Raw genomic sequence first — 20,060 nt, 5'->3', positions numbered from 1 at the left:
ACAGCCAGGCAGGCGCTGCTGCCCTCACCCTGCCCCTGAGAGACGGACCTGGGCTAACTCTGATCTGCTGTAACCACCGTGCCTCAGTTTCCCCATTTAAACATGTTCATACACCAGCTTTTTGCACTAATTAGCCCAGGGCTTCATAATAGTGTGAAGCGAGTGGGGAAAATGATGGCTGCACCGAAAGCAAGTGGAAATACTGCTGCGGCATTTGTGCCTGGTTCCTGGCTGGTGCTCCCTCACTGGCAGCCACCCTCCAGCAGCCAGAACTGCTCCCTAACCCAGCTCCTTGCCAAATCTCCTCCGCTTATGTTTCTGCCACTTTGCATGTGTCCGGCCACCAAGTGCTGAATGGGTCTCTGCCGCCCAGATGCACCTCTTGAACCATCTTATGATGGCTGGACTTTGTTCTCAAGAAGGATGGGCAAGAGGGCCAGTAGCAGTGGTACTGACGCTGCCTCTGATGCTGAAACTCTCGATTGCTATGGGTGAACTGAAGCCAAATTTTGTTTTACACAGCCCTGCCACCACACAGGGCAGAACGGCTCAGAAAGAGCTGGGTTGGTGTAGCCGTGGCTCTGGGATGAGATTTTTTCGGGAGAGGACAGCAGACTACCAGATGTGGTCCCTCCTGGGGCACTGTCAGGTTTCACCAGCACTCCTCCAAGCACTCAGCCAAGGTTCAGAAAATTCACCTCCTTCGCCCAGAAAAATCAGCGTAAGATGTTCTCCCTACTTCACGCTGATCCACTGTGGTGGGTCTGGTTTTGAAAATGCTCATTTTAGGTCCTTCCTGGGGCAGTGAAGTGGTGCTGAGTCTCCCTCAAAGGCTGAACGCTGGGTCGGCAGTGCTCCAGGCACTGCTCGCAGGCTGCCTGCCCCTCACCAACGTACCGAAGCCGATGAGGCCGAGCGTCTCCCCCCTGATGCGGGCGGCCCCGGAGGCCACCTCCCGGATCTGCTCCACGCTCTGCACCCGCGTGCCTTCCCGCAGCGCCTGGTAGAGCCACGTGTTTCGTCGGTAGAGGTTGAGGACATGGCAGACGGTGGAGTCGGCCGTCTCCTCCACGGCAGCCGAGGGGATGTTGCAGACGGCGATCCCTGCAGAGGCAACACCACAAAGCACAACCGTGGCTCAGGGGGGACAGCCCCGGCCACATGCCCCACAGCGATGCAAAGGGGCTCCTGGCCCTTCACCCTCCCATCGCCCAACCAGCCCAGCATTTTTGTAAGCATTTGGCATAACATTTTCCAAGGATGTGCATGGTTTAGGTACAGCAGCCTGAAATCTCTGCAAAAACCACTGGGACGGGTAATGCTCTGGAGTCCCCTATGCCTCAGCGCCTCTCTGGAGTAAGGACAAGTGCAGATTTCAAGTGCGCTAACTACGCAGGAGTAACTCCAGCAGCAAAGGTTTGTTTTGCAATAGAAAGGCTTATTCTTGTTTAGTTTAATCTCCCTTCAAAGCGACTTAAATCGTGCTGGCAGAAGTCACTCCTTTTCCACAATAAGACTGTTCAACCATTACATTATTTAGGGACCAGTAATTTGGTGCGCTCGAGCAGGATGGTGCACAGGGTTGGTGTGGCAGGGCCAGCTTCTCCTTCCACCAATTGCCAAAACAATCCACTCAAAACACCCCCTGGTGAGCCTCCACCCGCCACAAACACCCGCCCACACTCCTGCAGGAGGAACCGATCGCTCCTGCCACAAAATGTGGAGTTTTCCCCCAAATTTGGGAAGGTTGTGCCGGAGCAGCAATTCTACCGCGGCACCAGCACTGCCACACACTCCTGCCTACCCTGGTGTGGGTCTCGATAACAGACCTTTTGTTCCTTTGCCACAAAAGGTTAATTTTAAACCGTGTCCACACTTGGAGCTGCAAGTATTCATGGAAAAGCCTCCCCAGTCGTTGCCCCGTCCGGGCTCCGGCTCAGTAACGCGTGTAAGGCTGTGCTTCATTTCATGTCTCTTCAGCAGAGCAGGTAAGCACATGCTTATATCCCACCGGATTCAATGCGATTTAAGCACACATTTGAAGATGGATATGTATTTAAATTCTTTACTGGGCTGGGGCCTTTGAGTAGAAACCATGAAAAAGTAGGAGATAAAGAGAGAATAAGATATTCAGAAAATCCCCTTCCACTGTAAGGGGCAGTGATTTGGTTCAAAACGGAAAATCTGTTTCCCATCCCCCTGCCGACCTTCCTGCTCCCAGGAACCTGTTTTTCTGTTTTTAAAACTGTTTTCCGCTCTGTGGCTATTTGGAAGACCTACAGAAACCAGAAGAAAACTGACTGACCCTATTGGGAGAAAAAACCCACCACCAACCAACCCCTGAAACCACTGTCCACCTTCTCTCCCTTTCAGGTGACAGGGATATGGTGCACTAGTCCCCATAAGCTCCTAAAGTTGATGCTGTCTCGTTTGACATTCCCCATCTCTTCCACAGAGGGAACTTCTGATTTACCTCGGGGATGCGGGTGCAGCCCAGAAACCACGCTGACCTCCTGCCTAACAAAGGGGGGAGGAAGGTTTCCCAAGAAGACCACACATTTAGAATCACAGAATCATAAAATTGTCTAGGTTGGAAGGGACTTTGAAGGCCATCAAGTCCAACCATCAACCGAACACTGCCAAAACCACCACTAAACCACGTCCCTCAGCACCACACCTACCCGTCTTTTAAATCCCTCCAGGGACGGTGCCTCCCCCACTTCCCTGGGCAGCCTGTTCCAATGTTTGACAACCCTTTTGGTGAAGAACTTTTTCCTAATATCCAGTGTAAACCTCCCCTGGTGCAACTTGAGGCCATTTCCTCTTGTCCTATCGCTTGTCACTAGCGAGAAGAGGCTACCCCCTCCTTTCAGGTAGTTGTAGAGAGTGATAAGGTCTCCCCTCAGCCTCCTTTTCTCCGGGCTGAACACCCCCAGTTCCCTCAGCCGCTCCTCATAAGACGTGTGCTCCAGACCCCTCACCAGCTAAGTAAGTTTAAGTATCAGGCAACTGCTCCTGCCCATTTGTAGGCAGAGGCTGTGGTTGCACATGGGGGAAGAGAAGAGAAGACATCGCTGGAGGGCGATGGGCGGCCCCAGCAGCACTCCCCATCAGCCTGCAACTCTGCTGAGGGTCCCCATCACCAACCTTGCCAGCACTTGTCCCGTTTCTGATGGACCTCTCGCTTACAGAGCTGGATGACACCAGGCTGCCTTTCCCACAAGCTCCTTAGGCTTGTTATTTACCCTTGTGCCCCAGGAGCGGGAGCTGTCAGCACCAGGGGTTAAATACCCACGGCGGATGGTTCAACACCAGCATCTTGTTCTGAGGGTGTCTTCTAGAGGGTCCAAACTGGTCCCCCCAGCCTGGCCAGCAAGGTGCAGGCGGCCGCTAGTGCGCAGCCAGACACCGTATTTAGGCACTGGTCATTTATTGACTGCACAGTTTAAAAACTACCTTATGGAAAGCAATACCAATTAAACTTTACGCTACATTTGTGGGTAGTCATTACATTTTCTACTCGAAACCACATCATTTGGCCACCCAATTTGCCAAGTATAAAAAGAAGGATTATACTGCAGTATCCCATTATTTTATTCGTTATATTTTTCCTTTCTTGATGTTCAAAGCCTCAGAACATTGCTATAATGGATAATAACAATAAGAGTTAAAAACATGAAGAAACCATTACATTGAGAAGACACTGTTCTCCTCTCGAAAAAAAATAATTCACTATATTGAGAATTGCTTTTTTAGGACTGACTATTTGAAACTCTCTTATCGCAATTATCCTTGTGAAATGGCTCACGTGAAATGGCTGTTATTCTTCACTTCCCCAGAGATAACTTTTAATACAACATATCCTAAACACCATTGTAGGACTGCTTGATAGACTGAATCTTAGGATCAGATGATCAAAAACCGGTTGTAACTCAGCTGCTAAAATCACAGATACAATTAAGCTCTCCCAGTTGGGGGTGTGCAGATTGCCAAGGGTCTCTGCCACCATCCAAACCAGTATGGAAATCGGGTGGCCCCAGCACCATCTGACAGCTATGCAACGCAGCCTGCATGCACCCCCTGAGCCCAGCTGGGCAGAAAAATCCCATAGCTGGACAGAGGGGCTCCTTTCCGAAAATGTATATTTTCAGAAATGTATATTTTTGCAGCCCATGTAACACGTCCCCCCAGTAAATCTCTTTTTCAAGCTCCTGAAGCACCTTTGATGAGATGGCAAAGGAGACAGCAACAATCCAATGCACAATTCCTGCTCCGCCATCTGACACGTCACCTTCCCAGTGGTGTGGGCATGACTTCGAGAATCAGATAGGATCAAGAGACTAATCTTGCTTAAAATATAAAAAAACACACTTCCTCCAATTTTTCTAAAGCTAGAACAACCCTCCTGTGCCAGAAATAGAACAGCCATACAAATATCTGCTGGTACAATGGGGCACCTGGAACTAGGGACAGTGTGGGAATGAGGGACTCAGATCAGGTAGTTTTAACACAGTATGAGCCTAAAATCTGCCTTCTGAAACTGTACCATGTTGTTTTCATCATGGTCAAGTTTTCTTGTCATAATACTCTCTACGTGCAAAAAATGGAAACCACCTGTAATTTTAGGGGCTGAACCACCCTCCCTCTTCGGGGAGGCAACTCCACTTTGCCATCACGCTCCCATGGGAAGCAGCAGGTACTTGTGCTGGTTTTAAAGATGCAGAGAGATGTGGGAGGGAATTGGGGTGCAGAGTTGAAACCTACCAAGCTCCCCCGCAGCTTTGATGTCAATGTTGTCGTAGCCACTGCCTATTCGAACAATGACCCGTAAGGCCTTGAATTTCTCTAGATCTTCTCGAGTCAGCGTGATGGTGTGGTACATCATCGCCCCAACAGCTTCATTTAATACCTGGAAAAGAACAGAGATGTCAGAAGCCACCAGGACACCCAGAAGGGATGCCTGCAACCCCTGAAGCTGGAATATTACACAGTAAATTTTTACCGCTGACTGTCTGACCCAGGCATGGTGCACGTTGACACTTTCAAGTGTCACCAAAACCATCAGGGGTGTGACCCACTGACACTGAGGCCGTTCCCTTTGGGAACAGACTGGATGGATATCTGTAAATTATGATGTTACGTCTGGGGAGAAAAGGCAGAGGAAAACTGACCCAGTCGCTCACCTGGACACTTTTCCAGGTGGTTATCTGCTAATCCCTCTGCTTCCAACCAGCAGTAATTCTGCTTTTAAAAAGGATTAGGTTTTACAGCAGTATCTATTGTTTTTGAACACAACTGAGTGTCACTCATAATTTCTTGACCTTCTTTTGTATGCTGGAAGTACAACTACCTGTCACATTGTTCACATCAACCTTTCCGGTATGTTTTCAAGAGCACCTAAGGAGATTTGTGTGAGGCTGTACAGTCATGTAAGGCCGTACTCCATCCCCTTCAATGGAGATTCAAAATTCATTGATGCTTACTATAAGCTACCTCAGTGCTCTGGAAACCCAAGACCTATCCAAATTCTCTGAGACAGGCTCATCTATCATCTATCAATGTCTCATAAAAAACTCCATCCTCCTCCCCCTGCATTTAATATTTGAAGCACTGCAAAGATCAGCACTGATGCAATTTGTAGTTCTCTTTCCCAGATCCTGGAAGTCAATTTCTGATCCCTTCAAACCTCATTTGAGTTATCTAAATGTGCACAAAGAACAATTTTAGAGCAAGTATTTACAAGTCATTGAGCTTCCAAGCAGAAACACCCATCCACACTGCAAGGATCTGCCTGCACGCTGCCCAAACCTCACCCGCTCACTGCTGGGGAGAAACGAGCTGGTGAGGTGCAGCGAGCACCCGAGAGACCCTTCCGCTGCAGCACAGGATGGTGTTAGCAAAGGCAGAGCCACTGCGCCACACTCCAGGGAGGTGCCCAGTGCGGGTACTGCTGCATCGAGCAAGCAGACTTGAAAAAAAATGAGAAACGTTAGTAATATTGATGTAAAAAACTGTGATGCTAAGAGATAAGGTGACTTTTTTTTTTTTTTTTCCAAAATAACATCTGGCTTCTAAAACAGCCGCACTGGGTTTTAATCTGCAGCGACTTCTGTTGATGTTATCCGCTGATCGACTCGAAGTGCAGCTTTGTATGCTTTTTGCTCAAGAAGAATTGGAAGGGGAAGGCCAGAGCACACCGTCCCCCAGCCCGGCCTGCCCGGGCCCTCGCAGCTCACGTTACCTTCTCATGAATCTCCTGAGTTGATTGTGCGTCACAAAATGCAACCGTCGCCAAGTCCTTCAAAATGGGCATCTCCACCGTACAGTCCCTCCCGTCCAGCAGTGCCACCAGGGGCCGGGGGTGCATGGGGCCGTTCATGATTTGAGGGCGAATACCTGCAAGCAGAAGGAGTGTGGCTTTTACACCGGCGGCAGCAGAAAGGTGCCCCCAGCAGCGGTGGTACCTGTGTGCAGTTCCTGTGTTGGGTGAGAGGCAGCGGCACATGGTTTTAGCTTGTACAACAAATTTTGGGGGACGATGGCAATGCAACGCGAAGTTTAGCGCAAGATCTGGTTTTCTCTCTGGGAGTACGACTGCGGTTTTGCCACAGGGAGAGAAAACCCAGCGAGGCTTGCTCCCAAGACAGGGATGGACAACCCAATTTCATCCACCTGTGACTTCACGGGGGCGTATCTCCGCTGTGCCGATCCTCACCGGCACAGGTCCTGTTCCAAGCAAACCACCGGAGCCAGAGCTGCCGGCCTCTTCAACTGTTTTACTTAGCGTTTTAGGAGTGAAACCCAAGCCAACAGTAATTTTTTCCCCCGCCTGCAGGAGGGCCCGGATTTTGTTCCACAGGCGTACGCTGGCACTCCGACTGTTTTTTTTTTAAGGAATGACTTTACCATTTTGACCATCTCAGAAAGACAAGTCTGAACAGACATCCAATAAAAAAAAAAAAAAAAAAGGATTGATTTTAAGCTAAAAGAAAGTAGATTCAGATTAGGTATAAGGAAGAAATGGTTTACAATGAGGTGGTGAAACCCTGGCGCAGGTTGCCCAGAGAGGTGGTCAATGCCCCATCTCTGGAAACATTCAAGGTCAGGTTGGACGGGGCTCTGAGCAACCTGGTCTGGTTGAAGACGTCCGTGCTCGTGGCAGGGGGGGTTGGATCAGATGGCCTTTCAAGGTCCTTTCCGACCCAAACTATTCTGTGATTCTATGAAAAGCATGGAAGGAGCAGGATACCAAAGACCTCTTTAGCATTCACACATATATTGTTATGTTACCAAAAGGCTTCAAGGTGGGAATGGCGAAGCTCAGCTTACTTTGTAAAACCAAACCCGGTCTATCCCTGCATCCCACAGGATGCTCTGGGATATGCAGCTGTAGTCAGCATCAAGGACCAGCACATACGGGATGAAACGGCTGCAGACCCCGCTCCACCGTGGCAGCGAGTGCCCTTGTGCCAGTGCAGGACACCACACTTGCCACACTTCCACACACTTCGTCATGAGCTGCTCCCTTGAAAATATGTGTATTCCGAGGTCTGTTCAGTTGTGCTGCTTTTTTCTCATTTCACAACAACATGTTCTCCAGGCGGAGTAGAGGAAAGGAACGATGACCACCAAGGGCTGCAGAAGCCCAATTTTTATATCCTATTTATTGCTCTGCTAGCAAGTCACTTAGAAATTTCTATGCCTCCATTTACCACTCAGTAAGGGCATTTACTACATTAGGGTTGCACAAAATATCTCAGCTATCTTTCTGAACTACCCAGGCAGTTTCTGGGAAAAGCATAAGTGGCGGGAGAGAGTGTTCTGGGCACAAAGTGGTGTTTAATTGCTGCTGCCACACCATGAGATGGCCAGGCCTGGAGGGTTTGGGTTTGAACCTTCAAACCTCCTCACAAGCAGCCTCAGAGAAGCCCCTCTCCTTACCGAAACCCCGCTTCTGCACAAGAACCTTCCAGGGCTACCAGCCAACATCTGTATTGCCTTTAAGCACAGCGGTTGTGCGATCCTTTGATTGAGGGGCTAAGAGCCGCAGTAAATGCCGTCACTACTTCTGGATCAGAGCATCTTCCCCTGCCGCACTACATCACAGGTATCACTGCTCAGCAAAATTGCTGATGCTGGTGAGCTGGACAAACACGGGGCATGGCCGAAGAGACTTCTGTGGTGTTGTTTTGGGGTATTTTGAGGGGTCAAACGTTTCACATGGAGTATTACAGAACAAATGTTACTGTCTCTGGTACTGTTTGAGTAAGTCAGACTGAAGAGGAGAGCAGGAGGCTGGCGCTTGCATGCAGGGCTGGGTACCGCTCCAGCCCTCTGCACTGCAGTCAACACCAGGAATCATGTCACTGCAGCCCCACGCGCCAGAAAAATGACAATGAGGGAAAGAAACCTAATGAGAAGAGCAACGCACTGATTTTTTTTTTTTTTTTAAGGGAAAATTAAATGTGCCTTTTTGTCCAGATTGCTGCCGGGTAAAGTATTAGAGCAAGATCTCCACCAGCTGACACGTGTGGAGCTACGGGCCAAAGTGATGCCTCCCAGACCACGCCGGCACCAAGAGCATCGCCTCGGGGAGGGATCTACGCTGCTGCGTATGAAAAGCGGGATAGCGTGTAGTTACATTTATTTTGCATGGGAAAAATCAACCCTATGGAAACAGGCAGGTTTAACGGAGGGGATGCAGTGGCTCTCTGTTCCTGTTTTATTGAATCTGCTTTAGGAAATGAAGAACCGACCAACCCAGCAGACCTGACTGAAGATTTGCAGCATTACACGTGAATGTTTTGGAACAGGTCCTTCTCTCCGTCCTTCCTACTGAGATCTCCATTAGCACATACTGGAAGTAATACATTACGTTTGCATGCATTTCATCCAGATGGAAGTGCAACTGTGTCAGTAGGCAGGGTAGAGTGCCGAGACGATAGGGATAACTGAAAGAAGCTTGCCATAAGCAGATAAGCAAGAATAAAAACATGTACAAATCTCAGAGCGCTTACACAACCCTTATGTGAAGCACTATGGCACAGCTAGATTATTTTCTCAGGTTAACAAGTGAGTGAATTATAACACTTACTTAAATACTTAAATGCTGACTTAAATGTGTATGATCTCCAAGGCTTAGAGCATCCCCTATCAGCCTCACACCACAACTGTAAAGAAAAAGGAATCTGATGTAGGGGCAAGGTGGCTGCGGCGGTCCCAGCCCCGGCGGCCACCAGCACCATCCCCGCGCCGCGCAGCCGTATGCCTCTGTCTGGGCAAGCTGAGCTCGGTGCCCAGCGGGGACCAGGACTATCCTCAGACAGGGCAGCGGGCACATGGAGGCTGGTGGTGGCTTCCTGCAAGCACGGCACACGGAAGACAAAACCACGGGTTATCTGAAACTTTGACATTTAATCCTAGCCCCAAAATAACGGGGACAGTGCCTGAGGTTATTATTATTTTCCCTCATGGTGTTGGTTGGTTTTTTTTAACTTTTTTTTTTTTTTTTTTTGAAACAGCATCTGTGTCTTTGCTTGGGATTAGGGATGTAATTGTGCATGATGACACAGGCTTCTTAGGCATGTCACCCTCTCCCGCACACAAAAGTGCAGTTGCTGAGGATGAATGCTGGCTGGAAACCGTGAGGGAGTCAGAGGAATGTCTCTCATTTCTCCTACTTCAATAAGGGAATTTACTTCAACCTGACAAGGAAAGTTTTGAAGCAAATCAATAGAAGATGAAGTGCATAATGCATGGAAATTACGTTTTAATAAAAACCATTGGCAGGTTTGCAACTTAAACGGCGGTATATTTTCCTCGCCTGCCTCTCTTGCTGCCTCTCCACCACCCTGCGTCTATTCTTCACTGTCCTGGTTCCCACCTCCCGCACAACACACTCAAACCAAAACATTTGGGCTGACAAAACCAAGCTAAACTCAGTACGATATTCTTTTTACCCAAACCCATTTGTTCTGCCTGCGACCGCTTCATTAAAAACGAGGTATGCCACGGATCAGAAAGTAATTAAACAGCCAGACACTCCCCCCTGCTAAATTCTGATATAACATCGCAGCCATTAACCCTTTCGCTCTGCCACGCGTTGCAAAACCACCGGGCTCACTCCACCGAGGGGTACGATGCTGTGGAAACCGAGCCCACGGCTTGCAGGCAGCGGAGCAAGCTGCGGTGGTACGGGCAGGAGGCAGCGGACCAGCAGCTCTCCTTGGGGCTGGGGTGGGATGAGCTCGCCCTCCCAACGAGCATCACCAATTCGGGGGCTCCCCCGCCATCTGAAGCTGATTTTTCCCGATAAAGCCTCAGCCGTTCCTGCAAAGTTGTGGCAAATATTGTTCGATCTGTATTATTTTTTAAGGCGTTTTCAGCTGCCCCGCGGACCCTTGCCAGCATTGCAGGGAGAGCTTGGGAAGGAAGAGGGAAAGGAGGAAGGGTTTACGGGAAAAAAAAAAAAGCAAACAGAAAAAAAAAAGAAAGGTTTTGCAGTCACAGTGAGAACTCAAACTCCACCCCGGCTCACGGGCAGCGCCGCTTGTTGCACACAGCCCCGCGTATAAAGTGCTTTTGTTTCATTTTTAATACACAAAGCCCGCTTGTCCTCTCCTGCCGCTCCTCCCCTTTGCCACCCACTTGTATCCGATCCCAATGGCACCCCTGCCAAGAGAATTAGGGAGTGCTCCCTGCTAAATGGCAGCCTTTGTGTGACCGCAAGACGGCTGGTACTATCTCACAGAAACAAAAGCAGAAGCCATTTGCCTAATTCTTATTAATCTCAGTTGCCTACGCCGCACAGCATTAAGAAAAAAAAAAAAGGAATAAAGCTTTAAACATGTTCACTTGCAGTATATATAAAAGTGCATCAAGAAGCGATCCTGACACTCGCCTGAATTACCCGTTCACAACAAAGTAGCTACAGTTTTACAGTCAACTACACACTTTATTAAACAAACAGAAAAGAAACAGGAAATTTCCCCTTGCCTGGAAAATGTTGCCTCCACATTCTTCTTCTTATTAAAAACCACACATGGCAGTGGAGGAGGAGGGAGGGAGGAGAAGGGGGGGGAACCCACACACGATAAAATACTACCACTTTTCAGTGCGTTGCCTCTCCTTTCGTCTACGAGGGGGTATCTTCAAACAAGCAATCCCGCGGCCCACAGCTGCAACATCTCAAGACAAATGTCTCTTTGAACACGGAGGGAAAAGAAAAGGCTTTTGTCCTGAGCCACAGAAGAATAGTCTGAAATTGCGAGAGGAGTTACAGTCACCTCTGCGCGGCTCCCAACTCTTCAGAGCACTCCCTCCAGACTTTGCCGAAGCTTTTAACTAATCGTAGTTCTTTCCCAGCCCTTGAATAAAATCATGTGAGTGCCAGCCAAAAAATCTTATGCTATGCACACTAAAGGGTTTGTATATGTCACAGTTGCTTTTTCCCCCTTCCACTCCCCTCCTCCTATTGACTTGCACATACGGCGGTTTTTTTCGAGTTGTCTCAAATGGATTTAATCTGTGCCATGCTGCGTTTTATGTTTGTTTGGGTTTTTTTTTTTTGGTGGTTTTTTTTTTTTTTTTGGGCGTGTGGGGTTTTTTTAAACTTAAAAATGAAACATGCCTTTCCATGCTGAGTATATTGCACAAGGCTCCAGAAACAGGCTGATAGCCTTTAGCAGCAGCGGCAGCACCAGGAAAACAAACACAAAGCACTGGGGGAAAGCAAGGTTGTGCTGATCTCATCTAGCACCCAGAAACGAAGGGCCACATTCTTTCTTGATGCGTAAAACAACTGGTTTTCAGCATCAGAAACGACACGCGCTTGCTGGCAGGATTCACATCTTCTTGGAGACGCCGATCTCCTGGTCTTGCCCAGTTTGTCCCAAATAGGTAAAGGCAGCCCCGGATCATTGTCATCCTAATCCCACACTCCTGCAGAGCGCGGGGAAGTGCTGCCGTGGGACATGGTGAAGGAAGGCGGTCATACCTGTGCAATGCCCCGTCTCCAGAGCGTGCGGCGGCTCGTGGCTTGGAGCAGTTGCTTTTTTATCTTTGCAGTCACCATCATCATCGCCAGCTGCAGCAACAGCTACAGACAATCCTCATCCAAGAAATAAGGAAAAAAAAAATCTGCATCTCCCTCCCCATTTAACACTGTTAGTGCTGCATCTTACTATTTGTCATACCCTGGCTAAAGAGCAGTCCAAGTTACTTAACAGCGGGATCTAGGTGGCCTTTCTACAAACTACCTTGGATCTCTCAGAGACCGATTTTCAGACTTGGAAGGCAAAACTGGTGGTACTGGCCACAGTGCTTCACCTGGGAGAAATGCAGTATGTGGGGAAATCTATCAGCAACAAGGTTAGCCTGTGCAGACCTGCGTTTCTCCACCACAGGTATATCACCATCCCACTGGTTCAAACAGCATCACCCCTGCCCTCCGCAGACTTGGGGGGTCTGAACCATCCAGAGCTGGTCCGAGGGAAACACCCAGGAGAAACGGGCAGCACTTCATCGGCACGTGCAGTGCTCTAACAGACAAGGGTCCTGCTGACCCTGTCAGATGCTTCTGGATGCCCAGGGGAGTCCTGGAACCGGAGGATGGAGCTAGGAATAAGGAGAACAAAGGTGCATTACCCAAAGCTGGTACTGACTTGTAATATAAACATCAAAAGACCTGTCAGCCTCCCTAAAATCCAGTCTCCGAGTACAAAACAAGGGGATTTAGGCAGATATTTCTCTTAAACTTACATTGCCATTCCTTGAGCGCTCCAAAGCTCAAGAATTTGGGTCCTGGGGTCCCACAGTGCCTTTCCGAGATGGCTCAGGGGTCCCCACTCTTTGTTGGCCCTGGGCCACCCGCTCCGCGGGCCGTAAAGCAGCACTGATCCTGCTTCAGGGGTGCACGGAGGGGAAACCTCTGGGAAGCCACTTCTGTGGGTCACAGATAGCACATGGGGTGGTGCTTTCCAACTGTAGCCGTATCTCATCTCTTGCAAGCAGAAACGTGTAAGCGAGTTGCAAAGGTGCCACGGAACAAGTGCTGAAGAAAGGTTTCTGTGCGGTTGGGGATGTTTTTGGCAGGCACTGCGGGTGCTGCAGAACCACCCTCCTCTACCACAGCATACTCTCAAGTGATGCTCTTTCTTTCACTTAACTTTTCTTGTTAATAAATGCTTCTCATAATAAATGCACAGGCAAAAATTAAACAAGACACAGTCTTTATCTCGCAGTCAGGGGAAAATAGATATTTACTGTTACTTCTAATTGTAAATACTCTGGAGGCACTTGGTATTGTACAAACAGAAGCCACACAAATACACAGCCAGTTTAGAAAGTGACATCAAATCTCTTTTTTATAAATAATCAGGGTGTGGTTTGTTTTTTTTTTTAAAGCAAAGCAAAGCATCTTTTGAGACTGCCAGGATCCTACCGGGAAAAGACTGAAATCTTCCCATTTGGAGGAGACCATGGTGTTTGAACCGATGTCTGTAACACAGCTGGAGCTGATGGGCTCCACGCTCACGGCCAGGGCTGCCGTGGGGATGGGGGACGATGGCAAAGCGGAGGTGACTTCCAGCCTGCCGGGAAAACCCACAGGTCCATGGCAGTCCCCTCTGGCGAGAGAAATCATACTTCAGAGAAATTTCTGAGCTTCAGAAAGACAGGCAAAGGGGCAGCAAGGCCCATCCTCCCCCGTGAGGGGCATGGTCCCTAGCGGAAAGGAAAAAACTCGTACCTGCCGTCAGGAAGAGCCTGTGCAAATCCCTGACCTCTCCAGCACATTTCCTCCCGTCAGCACGTAAGAGCTGGCTTTTTGCCAGTTTACTTTTCAGATAACTTTTCAGGGCTTCCTTTAAGAATGTATTTTTAAATTTGATAGGAAATTCCCATATAAAACAATATCCTTATTAGCTGATACAAACGCCGTGATTACAGTCCCCAGCTGAACTACAGAAGCAGACAGCAACCACAAATAAATGCTCAGTAAAAATACAGAGAATATTTTTATACGTGGTACCTTCTTACTCTTATTTGAATTCCTGTAGACACACACCAGAAATAGATACACCTCTACACCTGCTTTTGTGTACCCCCATTAAAGCCCTGAGATACGCATAACCTACTGGGATGCCACGGGGATGCAGTCTTGGGGCAGGAAAGCCGAGCACAAGCTTTGCAAAACTCTGGAGCACTCTTCTTCTATGAAATAATCTCTGGACTGAACTAAATCTCATCCGGGAGCACTCTAGATACAGCCACAAGTATATAAACTGATGTAATACAATAAAAAAGTAATATAATAGTAATATGTACCCTCTGCTGTATACCTGCAATATCAAACCGTCGGTGTTTTGGTTATTCCCAGACTGCGATGTGGGTAAATCTGTGTCTACAAACATAACCACCACTTTCTGCCCCAGCTCACATGTGGGTTAACAGGAGCGACTTCAAGAGGAGCTAAGCAAGGTCTTAGGGTGAAACTCCTAATGGCCACGCAAGGCGATGGGAGACAGGGGGTGCTCGAGGGATGTGCTGGCCCCGAGGGCTCGCCCCGGACCCCGAGAAGCAGCAGTGTGGAGCAGGGGACGGACGGACGGGACGGTGAATCCAGTGGAGACAGTGGGAGCTGCCAGGGCAGGCGAGAGGGACGGCAGAGCAGATGGGAGAGGCCATATGGGGCGGTGAGAGATGCTACCAAAAAAGCTAAGAGAAGCACCTGGAAGAAAAAATGCTTGCTCAGAGGAGCTCTGTTTCTTGTAGTCTTTTTTCTTTTCCTTTTTTTTTTCTTTTTTTTTTCTTTTCTTTTTTTTTTTTTTTTTTTGAGAGGGATGGGAAAAAAAGGGGAAAAACCCAGTTAGGGTTTGTGTTGTGGTTATGATTCAGACAGCACATGGACTCTCAAACTGTCCCACTGCCCAGGGCTGAGCTTTGCAGCTCCTATTAAAAACAGTATGGAGAAGGTAGCAAAAATACCAATAAATTCTCCTTGAATGTGCTCCATTACCAAGTGCTGAACACTTATTGTATTTGTACCGCTTAGTGGATGGCTTTCTTGAGATGATCCAGAAACCTGAGAAAATACTTGCTCTCCAGTGCTGCTACTTCAGTGTGATATTCACTCGAGGCACACATCCCAGCCACACAGCACCACGCAGGAGGGACGGCATCCCACGCCAGCTCTCCTTTGGGTCCTGCCCTATCCTCTTTATCCCTTTATTTTTTCCTTTCTATCCAAATTGAAACAAACTACAGTAGTAAAATACAAATGAGCTGCTCCGGGAAATGGACAGCTTTCACTGTTTGGGTTTTATTTTTAAAAAGATGAAATAAATAAAACCAGGGAGAACAATGCTGATGCCTTACGCGATGGCACAGGGGAAAGCTGCTGAAATTAGCCATCTGGGCAGGAGGCTGCTCGGACTTCAAATCACCCCAAGGGATTCAGAGGCTGTAAAGACGTTCTGAAAGACGGGATATAAAAGTCAAGGCTAAAGATGAGCCTGCCGACTGCCAGTGAGAGCCCTGGCACGGGGACAGCCTGAAACACTGCTGCCTGAGACCACCACAAGACCAGCAGCGGGGCTGCCCACAACGTACCAGCGTTGTGAGGTGCAAACTCAGTTTGCAGACAGACAACTGACAGCCCTATGAAACTTCCCTCACGGGGTGGGGGGTGGTGGTGGGGGGGGAAGAAGTTAATGCATCAAAGCAAACACTTGCATTCAGATTTTGGGAAGCAAGAGGGGTTGAATGAGACTAACTGTCCGTGTGCCACTGGTACCTTCTAAACTTGTGTTTGTACATTAATTATAAGCGATTCTAAGTGGAAAACAAAGAAAACACCATGTTGTGAGATACTCGTAGGAATTAAATTATTCTGGTGTTAACCACTGACATTAGTCCTCCCCATCATGCTGGACAGAAAGTGCGTGGAGAGGAAGCCCAACAACTACCACGTTTCCAGCTTTGCTGCAGCACGTTCACAGCCCGTACAGGGCTCCTGCTTTTGTCATCTTAGTTTCTGGCTTCACTTGTTTTCCGTTTCTCTCCCCGTCCCAGTCGGTACCTGGAGCCCCTCATGCTCTCCCATCACTCTTGGAGGAATTTGAGACCAATTCTGCTTAGTGCAGAAAGGATGGCAAAACGGGAATACATGAGTGAGGGAATAACCCTGGAAGGTCCCGGGAGGTGCTGATTCTAAGTGGAAAATAAAGAAAACACCATGTTGTGAGATACTCGTAGGAATTAAATTATTCTGGTGTTAATCACTGACATTAGTCCTCCCCATCATGCTGGACAGAAAGTGCTATCAATCTTACAAGCAAGATATACCTAAGGCTTCCTATATGCTGCTCTGCTTTGCTGCTGGCATTTCTCAGATCTGCTGGAGGTTTTCTGTAGATCCCAGAGAAGGGTCGAGATGGCGTTGGAGGAGTTCCTGTGCTGGGGAAGACAGCAGTAGCCATTCACTGTTGGCTTACAGCGTCCCCTGTACAGTGATGAGCAAGCTGGCGAGTCAGGACCACCCTGCTGGGGTGGGAGCCTGGGTAGCCTTTTGGGAAGTAAATCCTCGTCACCACATCCATCTGTAGCTGTTGTCATCTCAAGTCATTCATTTGCAGCAAGAAGGGAGAACAACCCACCGAGGACCCAGCCCAGGCTTTACCTAATGCTCTTTCCACCCAGGCAACATGGGAGCTTTCAGTGAGAGCCCAGCTTGACTTTAAGAGCCTCCCCAAAGCAACCTTTGGCCAAGCGAGAGTGCCAAAAAGGGCTGGCAGCTGCCTTGGTTCCTCCTGCAAGTGCCACAGAAGGGCCACGGGACAGTTTTAATCTTTTAAATCCAGCTGGACGTCTCCAGGGTCTTCATTCAAAGTGACAAAAGGTGCAAAACCTTCAAGCCACGGGCAGTAAGTGACGCTGTTTGTGGTGACGCACGCCAGCAGAAAAAGAAGCACGTAGGTTGTCCCTGGGTTGTCCCTGAGCCCTGTGAGCCCCACTATGCGTGCTCCCGGGGGCTCTTCCACAGCGCGAGTGATGCCTGCTAGCTACTAAAGGAAAAAAGACTGTGAGCTCACGCCAAACCTACAGGTCTTGCCAAGGCGTCATCTCTTGTAAGACCTATTAAAATAGCTCCTGGGCACTTGCCAAGCGCACAAGCCCAGCTGGAACCGTCTGTTCAGCGACCCCGTTGCAAGGTCATCCCTTCTGGAGACCGAAAACGGACACTGTTCGACCTACAAATGCGAAACGTTTCTGGCGAGGGTGTTAGACCTTTGATAACTTTCTCCCTTCCTATCACTGCTCCCAGCCACATCCCTGCTTTCGGATCCCCACCCCTCTTCCATGGTGAAGATCAAACAAAGGAAACCTTGGCGTGGAGAGGAAGCCCAACAACTACCACGTTTCCAGCTTTGCTGCAGCACATTCACAGCCCGTACAGGGCTCCTGCTTTTGTCATCTTAGTTTCTTGCTTCACTTGTTTTCTGTTTCTCTCCCCATCCCAGTCAGTACCCGGAGCCCCTCATGCTCTCCCATCACTCTTTGAGGAATTTGAGACCACTTCTGCTTAGTGCAGAAAGGATGGCAAAACAGGAATACATGAGTGAGGGAATAACCCTGGAAGGTCCCAGGAGGTGCTGAATGCCCACAAATCCCACTCATTTCCCTAGGATAAACACCCCCGCTTCCCTGCAGCACAGGACCATAACTAAGCGAGAAAAAAACAACCCTAAATACTAACATTTGAAAGCACTTAACTACTACCTACTTGCTATTAAAGTTGATTTACTTTTACAACTAATGCTTTACAAGTACATTGTAGGATTTTATCACTGTTATACTGAAAAAAAAAAAATAGGGCACACCTTGAATTCTTGCTGATATTTAAAGCAGCCCGGGACCATAAAAACACAGCAAAAAAAGCTTTGGGCTGGGTAGCAACCACCAAAACCCACCTGCTCCCCACAGCTTAGCAAATGAAATCTTCACCCCACTACTTCTGCAGCCCCAAGCATGGCCCGAGCCCAGGCAGGAGGTCCCCTGAGGGCAAGGCACCCATCCCCGAGCTCCCCAGCTCCTGGCCCTTCATCTCTCACCCAAGGAAGTCATTGAGGCCACCAGGAAACCCACCACAATGGACAACCCTCAAGTGCATACTTCAGCTCAGCACATATTTCAGTGCATGCTGTCCTTAACAGAAATGCTTTCTTGGATCGGGCCGATATCCCCTCGAGGCGCATTATCAATTATTTGCCAGGCGAGAAGGCGCACTGTCATGGGAGATAAGGATGATTGCACCACACAGCACAGGAAAGATGTACATGAGAACTGATTTTATCCTTTGGAGGAACAGTTTACAGAGGGAGGCTGTTCTCCACGTGGGTTCTTCCATCTACAGAGGGTAGGTGAAGCAGCTCATCCAGGAACATTGTCCCCTGGACACCCCAGCCCAGCACCTCTGCCTGTAGACCAGCAGCTCTACCTGGGCACGGCCCTGCAGGCAATGGTAGCACTGGGGGAACAACCAGCTGGCTCCAATCTTCCCCCTGGGTTACACTTTCTGAATCTTACAGAACCCCAATATTTTCTGGGTTTTTTTTACTACGTATTGGAAAATGTACCTCAGGCAGAATTTACTGGTCATGACTGCATTAAGAAGACAGAGCTCTATATGTAATGTCCTAGGAACAGTATTGCAAAGAAACTCACTCCTGCTTCAACCCATGCTCCTTAACTGATACATTTTATTATTTTTAATATCGTTGTAAAGCTGTCTCCCCAGATCCATCAGTAAATTGAAGAAGGATCTCACATATTGTGCTTGCAGCCACCTTCCCAGAGGAGAGTGCTCTCTGCTGGAGAGTTCAGTGGGAACGGGGCTCTGTGGGGCCCAGCAGCATCTCCCACCCTGACGTCTTCTGAGTCACCTGCAAGGCTGCTCACTCAGCTGGAAAAAAAAACCCTAACATAAAAAAAAACCCAACAAGAAACCTCGATCTCTTTATCCAACTTCTCTGAAAAAAGATTTTAGAGATGCCACACAATAAAGCCCTTTTCAGCTATCTGTGCCCTCGGGCCATGCATTAATACAGCTGAGACTAAGCTGGATTGAGGGAATTTTAAACTGGTATACTGGATGATGCAGAAGGCTATAAAAAAAAGAAAAAAAAAAAAAAGAAAGAAATAGCACTCCAAAAAAAGAAAAGGAAAAACTCAACACAAAACTGGATTGTAAGTTGAAGATTTCATGAAGTCAGGGTGAACGTACAAAACCTCTCACTGGAAATGTTATTAATAATAGCATCTTATCTCCTGTAATATACTAAGTACACTGATTAATAAAAATACACTGATTAGTACCAAACTCCCAAGTCTTCGAATATTATCACTTAATCATGTTTTTTTTAGACTGAGGTAAAAAAGTGGTGATCAGGCAGAGAACTCTGTATTTTAAACTCACCCTTTTTAAACCTTCTGACTTTGCACCTTTGTAGAGCCTTAGTAGCTGCTCACTAATAATTACTGTATGCTGAGAGCATCTTGAAGTTGCCAAAGGGCATTTTAAGTATCTCAGAAAGAAATAAGAGCATGTCCATACACTTACGAAGCCTTCTCAGGCACACAAAGGAACACACTTTTGAGGCTGCATGTAGAAATTTTGACTCCGTGTATACCGATGTCAGGTTTCTACCGTTACACTTCAAGCCAGAAAAACACCTTTTGTAATTCAGGGGTATTAAATCTTTCTTAAAATGTCCAAATCAAATTAAACCCAATGAAAAATTTTTTGTGAGTTGCTTTTAAATTCCGTTCTTTCAAATATCCGTTAAACCTTTTGAAAAGTAAATTAATTTTATTTTTAATTTAATGTGCAGTTGTGGCGATCTGAAGAAAAGCATGCGGTCCCAAAAGCATGTGTGTTTTTCTAACTATACAAGCTGGTATAATAAAAGATACTATCTCTCCCCGCAAACCTTGCCTAGCTTCAGTTTTCCTGGCTGAATAAAGATAACAGAAAAAGTTTAATGATTAACTTTCACGTTTGC

At 48.0% G+C, this 20,060-nt stretch overlaps 1 protein-coding gene across 2 annotated transcripts in view; it reads right to left on the bottom strand.

Annotated features, from left to right (window-relative positions):
• Positions 1 to 20,060, bottom strand: part of CTBP2 (C-terminal binding protein 2) — a 65,079-nt gene that overhangs the window by 7,626 nt on the left and 37,393 nt on the right. Inside the window, exons 1-4 of one of the 2 annotated variants that reach the window (XM_009892725.1) lie at positions 14,132 to 14,141; positions 6,242 to 6,396; positions 4,765 to 4,909; positions 898 to 1,104 (exon numbers count right to left, since the gene is read on the bottom strand). In XM_009892725.1, coding sequence (XP_009891027.1) covers positions 898 to 1,104; positions 4,765 to 4,909; positions 6,242 to 6,379 — 490 coding nt within the window. In that variant the 5' untranslated portion in view covers positions 6,380 to 6,396; positions 14,132 to 14,141. Of the gene's footprint in view, positions 1 to 897; positions 1,105 to 4,764; positions 4,910 to 6,241; positions 6,397 to 14,131; positions 14,142 to 20,060 lie in introns of those variants that run through there. The other variant, XM_009892724.1, reaches the window with a different exon arrangement.

Source organism: Charadrius vociferus, unplaced genomic scaffold (assembly GCF_000708025.1).
Source record: "Charadrius vociferus isolate BGI_N301 unplaced genomic scaffold, ASM70802v2 scaffold38, whole genome shotgun sequence".
NCBI lineage: Eukaryota > Metazoa > Chordata > Aves > Charadriiformes > Charadriidae > Charadrius > Charadrius vociferus.
The sequence above is the reverse complement of the archived record's forward strand: the minus strand, read 5'-3'. Positions and strand labels throughout refer to the sequence as shown.